Raw genomic sequence first — 10000 nt, forward strand, 5'->3', positions numbered from 1 at the left:
TTTGTATTTTCTACGTGAATGTCCGTGTAAATATGTGTTAGATTAGTCCCCTCTCTGGGCGAGGGCTGGTTGAAAAACAGCTCGTTGTATTGCTTATGCCACAACCCTCCAAAAATCAAATTTGATTTGACTTGATTTGATTTGATTTGATTTGATCTCTCTCTCTCTCTCTCTCTCTCTCTCTCTCTCTCTCTCTCTCTCTCTCTCTCTCTCTCTCTCTCTCTCTCTCTCTCTCTCTTTTGTTTGTTTTGTTTTTTCTACGTGAATGTCCGTGTAAATATGTGTTAGATTAGTCCCCTCTCTGGGCGAGGGCTGGTTGAAAAAAAAGCTCGGTACGTTGTATAATTGCTTATGCCACAACCCTCGAAAAATCAAATTTGATTTGATTTAATTTGATTTGATTTGATCTCTAGCTCTCTCTCTCTCTCTCTCTCTCTCTCTCTCTCTATGGTAGTAAATCAAACACAAAACTACCCAACGACGACATCTGTGAAGCTCGACAGTTTCTTGTTCACGCGAGTGCATAAATTAACCTAGTTTAGTAGTTATTACGTGGTGTTTGGTCGGAGTTCGATTCAACTGAGTGATTCCGGCCTCCATGTTGTTTTACACAAACTCATGATGACGTCTGACATAGTTTGCTAGTGACGTGTCTTTTTGTGCATGATGTGGTGATCTACCTGATCTAAATTTAGATCCAAAAATAGGTCAAGACCAGCCGGGTCCGAGTACGAAATTAATTCGAAAAAAAATCGCAGTTCTTGACTCTTTGGGTGCAAGTTAATGAAACTTGGTAGTTCTTCTAACGGATAGCTGCCTGATGTATGACTAAAAGCCCCAGGGGCTCCGTGCACCTGGATTTGACAAGTTCAGTACCTTTAATGTGTCCATGTCCAGGGAAAATTCGGTGGGAATTTCACTGTACTTTAGTCAAGACTCTTCGGAATATGATCATCTACTCAAATAAATACGCCCAACAAGCCGGATCATCAGTTAAACCAGTGTCAATAAATGCATCTTGATACAACCCTCATATGCCTCTTCCGGGGAAGTTGAATACAAAATCTTAGTTATACATCATGCTAATAATTATTGTCCTTCTCTATGAGACTCAAAGGCAGGATGATGGAACTTCTTGACAGATTGAGTTGTGCCTAATAGAAGACTCCTTTCTGCTTTCTTTGCTCTTCAAAGGATATCGAATTTAAATCTTGAACAAAACGTATGGTATTGTATTGCATGCTTTGTTCTTTTATGATCCGGTATCATTATATTTCCTGTGGGTTTGCTCGTGTAGTTTCGAAACTATCCGAATTCGCTTTGATTGAGAAAGTTGGGTATATTCACGCTAGCTCTGAACAAGGAACAAGCAACCCCCCCCTCTCTCTCTCTCTCTCTCTCTCTCTCTCTCTCTCTCTCTCTCTCTCTCTCTCTCTCTCTCTCTCTCTCTCTCACTCTCTCTCTCACTCTCTCTCTATCTTAAGCTTTCTCTTACAAATATAACTTGGACCACTCACACTATAGCTGGCTCGTGATTTATATTACTCTAGAGGAATACCCGGCTTCGCCGGGGTGCATCGCGAGACAGAGAGAGACAGCGTGGCGGTTCACCACAATCACCTTTGAAGGCGAAGTCCTCTCAAACGAGATTGAGAATATAAGAGCTTATTTCTAAGCCCTATATTATCTGTTATGGCTTCTCAAATGCCAGAACATACAGACAGACAAAAGCCGCCAGACCCCATCACAAACAGAACTCTACAATCCACAGGTGTTGCCTCCACACACACACACACACACACACACACACACACACACACACACACACACACACACACACACACACACACACACACACACAGAAGCCGTATATATCTATCTATAAATATAAATATATAGAGATAGATGACAGTGGATTTTTCGATAAATAGATTCGACCTTTGTGTCACAATCCGATGGAAGGATTTTCACGTGTCCGGCTCTTTCAAGATTGAATCTCGAATTTTGTTGATGTTGTCTAGGGTATGATTATTTGGCGGCTGTTCGCTTTTATAGTTAGTGATATGCGTGGTTCTTTTTAACTTAATTGAACGATAGACAGACTCAAATGTATCGACAGAAAGAATAAACACTGGAAGCAACTGGACGAACACAACTACAATGAGTGAAAACGGCTTTAATTTTGGTTACTCATCTTCATGCATCGACGTACTCGGCACTACAGGTCAAGGATCAGGTGTGAGAGGTTTGATCTTGCCGAATGAGCGACTGTAAAGCTCACGGAGTGTTTATACACGGCGTCGGTGATGAAGATGATGTCTTTAAAGTTTAATGTCTTGACGATGAGTTCAACGGTGATGATGATGTCCTTGATGTCTTGATGATATGACGAACGATGTTGAGGATGCCCTTGACGTCTTCGACGATGAAGTGAATGACGATGATGATGCCCTGGATATCTCGGCGATGGAGTGAACGGTGATATCAGTTCTTTAACACGGTTCCATCTCTCTCTCAGTTGGCGTCCGATTCATCTCCAGCTTGCATCTACACGAGCGTCTAACTAGCACCTAAACGGCATCTAAACCTGTCGATCAAAGTGAAAACAACATGTTATCATCAGCTTTATGAGCCTAACATCTATCTAATCATTCTGACCGTTACTTACAAACAATGGAATTTTGGATTTCGTCCAACTGCTTCGCCTTTGAAACACACAAAACAGATGAACGTAGGGATGAAAATGTGCCGCTCTACTTCTGAAATGAAGAACGATATTATTACTTCCCTTTTTCCTACTTTAGCAGTTTCTTACCTGCATAATTCAGGTTTGTGATGAAATATAACTCCCGAGAAAAAAAACTTGAATTGTTCTCCAAAATGGAACGAGAATCAACTGATCTTGGTGAATGGACTCAAAGTAAAACTCTACGCTACGAATATAGGCCTTCGCACGTGTCTCAAAACAATTCAATAAAACAACTCTTCCATACATCTTTTAACGCGAAATACAAAAGACAAATATCTCAAGTCTTTATTGATAGAAATCATCGTATGAATTTGCAAATCTAATAATCTTTCATACGGTGTAGGCGTAGAGATCTATCATAACCATTTCCAACCTCGTGTTTTCCTCTGTGTCATTCTTCCTTTTTGACGTCACGCTTTTGACGTCATTTCTCTTTACGGCGTTCCGTCTCGCAAGGAAATGACTTAAGGGTGTCACCCATGGAAATAAAATCCAATGTTACTATAATGCGTAACACACGCCCTTGGAAAGGAAGATTTTATATAATCTATGAACATGCATAATAGTTACATTAATACTATATGTGTATAACATTCTACTAATTGTTTCCGTGGATCTATGATCAGAATTCCCTTCACAATCAGGTAGTATCTCTGAGTTGTGACGACCATTGCCATGGTCTCCCTCAGTTCATGGTAGCACGGCTGAGGTAGTCTGCTCCAATGTTGTCTTTGCCGGGAATGATCTTCACGGTGAAGACGTACGGTTGAAGTTGCAGTGCCCAGCGCATCAGTCTGGCATTGGTTGGTTTCATCCGCTGTAGATACTGAAGAGGTTGATGGTCCGTCTCCAGTATGAAATGTCTTCCGTAGAGATAACGCTCAAATTTCTGGATTCCCCAGACGGTCGCTAAGCATTCTTTCTCTACGGTGGCATATTTCTGTTCTGTCTTTGGTTCAGCGTCGTTCTCGATGACTTTATTTGCTTCTCTGAAATCATTGCAGAAACGCACTGCTTTACCTTGTGCTTTCTTCACGATCACTATCGGAGCGTTGTAGGGTGAAGTGGCTGGTTCGATAACCTTCAAATCCAACATCTCCTTCACTTCACGTTCCACCACGTCCACTAACGCATGAGGTATGGGTCGTGGTTTCACGTACACAGGTCGATCATCAGTCATCTTGATGTTGCAGATTTCTAGAGTCGTAGCTTTTGGTACATCAGTCAACGATGCGCTGAATTCTGTACATGCGTCTCTGACTTCACGTTGCTGTCTTGCCGTCAATGTGTCATCTACATGTACATCTTTCTCATTCTCGGTACGTTTTGTAGACGGAATGAGTATGCTGAGATCAGGTCCCATGTTGGCGAATATTTCGTCATCTTGTTCTTCCAGATCTTCAACGACTATCGCGCTCTGTTCCACCACTTCTTCTGGAAGTTTCTCTGGTTCAGCGATCATTTCTCGCTCATGGTACTCTCGCAAAAGGTTGATATGATAGACACGAGTTTGGCGACCCACTTTGATCTTGTAATCAAATGAGTTGATCTTCTCCTCGATCACGTATGGTCCCTTCCATGCAAGTTCCAGCCTGTTGTGCCTCGTTGGCAGCAGAAGCAAAACTCTGGTGCCGACAATGAGTTCTCTCCTCTTCGTCTTCTTGTCGTAGAAGTGAGCTTGTCGTATTGCTGACTTGGCGAGATGGTCGCGGGCGATCTTGCACGTTTCTTCAATGCGATTTCGCAGATCAATAACATGTTCAGCCGTCGTGCGTATCTCGTCGTTGCTTTCTTCTTCCGTCCACAGTTGACGCAATACTTGCATTGGTCCACGCACTGTCCGCCCATACAGAAGTTCGAAAGGAGAAAATCCAAGTGAATCTTGGGGAACTTCTCGGTATGCGAACAGTAGTGCTGGCAAGTACTGGTCCCACTTGGTCGGTTGTTCAAAAGTCATCTCCTTGAGCATCGCTTTCAAAGTTCCATTGAAACGTTCTACAACACCATTGCATTGAGGATGCCAAGGTGAAGTTGTCAATCCCTTGATTGCGAGCAGTTGGTTGACTTGAGTCATCAACTCGCTGGTGAACTGCGCTCCGTTGTCGGTCAATACTTCTTCTGGAAGTCCCAATCTTGTCCAGAATGTCCATAGCGCGTCAGCCACGGTTTCTGCCTTTATGTCTTTGAGAGCAACAGCTTCAGGATATCTGGTCGCGAAATCCACCATCACTAGGATATACTGCTTCTTTGTCTCAGACATGGGTTTGATTGGTCCTACTATGTCAACGGCTACACGCTTGAACGGAGTTTCAATCAGAGGCATCTTTCCCAGAGGTACCTTCCTCGTCCGTCCTTTTGGCATAGTACGTTGGCACACGTCACAAGAACTGCAGTAGCGTTTGATGTCACCCACGATCCCCGGCCAAAAAAAATCTTGCCAAATCCGTTCTCTTGATTTCTTCTGTCCGAGATGGCCCGACATCGCCGTATCGTGTCCGGTGGACAATACCTTCGCTCGCATCTTGTGAGGTACTACTACTTGTCGGTGGTCCTTTCCTTGCTTGTCACTGTATTGGCGATATAACACGTCCTTGTCATAGATGAACTGAACTCGCCCTCGAGTTACATTCGTTCGTGCCAACACATGTAATTTCTCAAGGCTTTTGTCGTCTTGCTGTTCTCTCTTTAGATCAGCAACGGTGAAGATCTTTCCTTCCATAGGAAAACTGGGAATTGACGCATTCCCCTCCTCTTCACGTTTTTCTTGTCCTCGGGTAACGGCTGTTGCAGTGGTTTCAGGGATTACGGTCTCACGGACTGGATATACAGGTGTCTCGATTTTCTCCGATCCTACACCCATCGAGTTTCCAATCAACACAGGATGGACAGGATTCTCCATGACGCTAACTTCGGTTTCTCCCACGAAGTACGGCGTGTCCATGTAAACGTGTGCGACCGATAGTTTCTCTTTCACTGATTTCTTCGCCAAAGACGTTTCTTTTGTGCGCGTAGTAATCTTGCTAGCTGGTACTAGTTTGGAATCAACAATCGTAGAGGTGCTTCCGGTGTCGCGGAAAGCAGTGACTACCTGGCCTTCAACTACGATTTGGGACAGTTTGGTGAATTTCTTGTGAACACATTTGTCGCACAGTTGATCATGTGTCGCATTCCCCTCGATGTCATTCTCGTCTTGAAATGCGGCACTGGCTGATTCATCTTTCGGAGGCTGGCGACAATCCTTCTTGAAATGGCCCAATTTTCCACATCTGAAACATTTGACGCTGGTTCTGCTTTTATTTCCTTCGTCCTTGTCCTTGTTTGTGGAATTCGTCCCGTGTGTTGCCTTGTGTCCTCTCTCTTCAGGTTTCTTCCCATGTCTACGGCTTTCTTTGGGTCGGTTTTCTTCGTAGAGATTTACGGTGTCGATCACGTCATCAATGCTGTTTGGTTTTCTATCCTTCACGTACGTGACGAGTTCAGTAGGCATGCTTTCATACACTTGTTCCGTCAGTATGAGGTCTTTGAAATCATCGAAACTTTCTCCGATATTGGACATTTCAACCCAGCGATCGAGGAACAAAGAAATCTGAGTAATGAACTCTTTGTACGAGTCAGCGTTTTCTTTCCGTGTGTTTCTGAATCTTTGTCTGTATGTTTCCGCAGTAATCTGAAATCTTTCCAGCAAAGTCTTTCTGAGCAATGCGTAGTCGCGTGCATCAGCGACTTTCATCTTGGTGTAAGCAGTGCGTGCTTTACCTTTTAGCAGTGCAGACAAACGTACAGACCAAGTGTTAGGGTCCCAGTGTGATGCTTCAGCATGACGTTCAAATTGCAGAAGGAACGCTTCTACATCGTCTTTGTCTTCGAGGAATGGTAACTTCGGTTGGTAGTTATCGGTATCGCGAGGTCTATGATTTCTGTGATTGTTATTGTTCTGATTTCCTTCTTCTTCATCGCCTCCGCGATCGCGTGAGTTTGTTGCGCGAGCTAATTCGACCTGAATCCTCAACTCCTCGAGTCGAGTTTGTTGCTCGCGTTCTTCTCTTTCACGTTCAACACGGTCGGCACGTTCACGTTCACGTTCAGCGTCGGCACGTTCACGTTCACGTTCAGCGTCGGCACGTTCACGTTCACGTTCAGCGTCGGCGCGTTTACGTTCAGCATCGGCAATTTCCGCACGTTCAGCACGTTCACGTGCACGCTCCGCACGTTCACCATTCTCACGCTCACATTCCAGAACAAAATCACGCAACTCAGATCCCTCCAAACCAAGTAACTTCCCTTTATCCATCAAAATCCTCGTCGCTTCCAGGGCTGCATCCACTGAAGTATCCATCTTACCTGTCTGGCTTTCTACGTCAGTCTCACCACACGCCTTCACTCCAAATTTGAGGACGTGCGAAGTTTCTATATCGGGTACTGTGCATGGAATTTATCTCATCACAGACTATCTCGAACCTACTTCGCATTTATGGAAAAAATCAGTTATTACAAACTGTAACTGAACAATGTTACTGTCAACTCGTAACCGTTCGTTCTGTGACCTAGAGTGGTCAATACAACTGCGGCTCGACTCCCAGTATTATCACTCTAGTCTATCACCATACGTAATCCAACGTATATAAAGATCCCACGGTTTCTATCTAGAAAATTTCTTAGAACTAATTGAAGTAGCTAATTTCAACACTAAGAAAGTATCCGCGATCTTCAATATTATGAATAGTTTATTAGCTAGATACTCAGACTCTGTCCATTGAATCTGTCACCACAAATAGTCAAATGACTTTTCCCATGTGCGTGAACGTAAATAAACTAGTTCAAAATGTTTTTGCGAAATATCTCCATTTCGACTTCCTTTTTGTTTCGTTGGTTCTACTTAGAAAGGAATTTGAGCCGTTCCCCAACAGAATGTTGCCAACTAATCCTACCTGCTAGAACTAGATCTACAGGTAGATGAAAGTGATCTAACTTTCACTTTCCAGTTTTGTTTTGTTTTTCCTCGAGAGTTACATTTTGTTTTTACCTTCAGTAAGGTTGTGTTATTTAGTTTACCTTCATTAAGGATGTGATCTACAGTGAGTTTTTACCCATACTACACTATAGTTTTCCTTTAAATAAATACACAAATAAACATATACTAATTACTTAACTAATGAATGATCAATGAATACACACAAACCACACAAGACAATTTCTTCACATGTATCTAAACGAAATAGCCTATCCCGGACGAGGCAACCAATATGTCACAATCCGATGGAAGGATTTTCACGTGTCCGGCTCTTTCAAGATTGAATCTCGAATTTTGTTGATGTTGTCTAGGGTATGATTATTTGGCGGCTGTTCGCTTTTATAGTTAGTGATATGCGTGGTTCTTTTTAACTTAATTGAACGATAGACAGACTCAAATGTATCGACAGAAAGAATAAACACTGGAAGCAACTGGACGAACACAACTACAATGAGTGAAAACGGCTTTAATTTTGGTTACTCATCTTCATGCATCGACGTACTCGGCACTACAGGTCAAGGATCAGGTGTGAGAGGTTTGATCTTGCCGAATGAGCGACTGTAAAGCTCACGGAGTGTTTATACACGGCGTCGGTGATGAAGATGATGTCTTTAAAGTTTAATGTCTTGACGATGAGTTCAACGGTGATGATGATGTCCTTGATGTCTTGATGATATGACGAACGATGTTGAGGATGCCCTTGACGTCTTCGACGATGAAGTGAATGACGATGATGATGCCCTGGATATCTCGGCGATGGAGTGAACGGTGATATCAGTTCTTTAACACGGTTCCATCTCTCTCTCAGTTGGCGTCCGATTCATCTCCAGCTTGCATCTACACGAGCGTCTAACTAGCACCTAAACAGCATCTAAACCTGTCGATCAAAGTGAAAACAACATGTTATCATCAGCTTTATGAGCCTAACATCTATCTAATCATTCTGACCGTTACTTACAAACAATGGAATTTTGGATTTCGTCCAACTGCTTCGCCTTTGAAACACACAAAACAGATGAACGTAGGGATGAAAATGTGCCGCTCTACTTCTGAAATGAAGAACGATATTATTACTTCCCTTTTTCCTACTTTAGCAGTTTCTTACCTGCATAATTCAGGTTTGTGATGAAATATAACTCCCGAGAAAAAAAACTTGAATTGTTCTCCAAAATGGAACGAGAATCAACTGATCTTGGTGAATGGACTCAAAGTAAAACTCTACGCTACGAATATAGGCCTTCGCACGTGTCTCAAAACAATTCAATAAAACAACTCTTCCATACATCTTTTAACGCGAAATACAAAAGACAAATATCTCAAGTCTTTATTGATAGAAATCATCGTATGAATTTGCAAATCTAATAATCTTTCATACGGTGTAGGCGTAGAGATCTATCATAACCATTTCCAACCTCGTGTTTTCCTCTGTGTCATTCTTCCCTTTTGACGTCACGCTTTTGACGTCATTTCTCTTTACGGCGTTCCGTCTCGCAAGGAAATGACTTAAGGGTGTCACCCATGGAAATAAAATCCAATGTTACTATAATGCGTAACACTTTGCACTTTTACAGTGAGGACAACTTACGGGTACATGCAAGGAAAGCCCACACCTTCTAAGGCGAACAACTCTGCAGAGTCTGCTGTGAAGGGCGACGGTAGTCTCCCTGTCACACTCGACCCTCTTTGAATGAACTTTGTCCCCAAAGTTCCGAACCATGGACCCGCCAAGCTTAGGTCCCTCCCAGGTGGAATGGGAACAGCACGAAAATGATTCAGTGGCCTGAACATTTCATGTCGAGTCCCTTCGCTGTCGACGACGACAAATGTAACCGAGTGCCGAAACACCACAATCACCTTTGAAGGCTAAGTCCACTCAAACGGGATTGAGAATAACTGTTATGGCTTCTCGAAGGAAGGCCTGAACATACAGACACACTAAAGCCGCCAGACCACATCACAAACAGAGCTCTACAATCCACAGATGTTGCCCCCACACACACACAAACACACACACACACTCAGAGAAGCCGTATATTATATATATGTATATCTATATCTATAAATATATAGAGATAGATGACAGTGTATTTTTCGCATGGCTATAAATTGATTCGACCTTTTCACTTTTAGAGTAAGGACAACTTACGGGTGCAATGAAAGCGTTCTGGACAGTGCAGTGACATTCTAAAAATAGCAACGTAGTAACGGGAATATGGATTGACGCCACACGAAGGAAGGGA

General features: G+C 43.0%; 1 protein-coding gene across 1 annotated transcript; it reads right to left on the reverse strand.

The window, feature by feature from the left end:
- Window positions 1-3434: 3434 nt before the first annotated feature.
- LOC138982722 (uncharacterized) lies at window positions 3435-7898 on the reverse strand. Its single transcript, XM_070356045.1, has one exon. The coding sequence runs from the start codon at window positions 7083-7085 to the stop codon at window positions 3435-3437; it is 3651 nt and encodes a 1216-aa protein (XP_070212146.1). The 5' UTR covers window positions 7086-7898.
- Between the last annotated feature and the right edge of the window lie 2102 nt (window positions 7899-10000).

Source organism: Littorina saxatilis, linkage group LG12 (genome assembly GCF_037325665.1).
Source record: "Littorina saxatilis isolate snail1 linkage group LG12, US_GU_Lsax_2.0, whole genome shotgun sequence".
NCBI classification, from domain to species: Eukaryota; Metazoa; Mollusca; class Gastropoda; order Littorinimorpha; family Littorinidae; genus Littorina; species Littorina saxatilis.

Bases quoted from the DNA above. Each gene is read 5' to 3' on its own strand.
- LOC138982722 (XM_070356045.1), bottom strand. From the start codon at position 7,085: ATGGATACTTCAGTGGATGCAGCCCTGGAAGCGACGAGGATTTTGATG.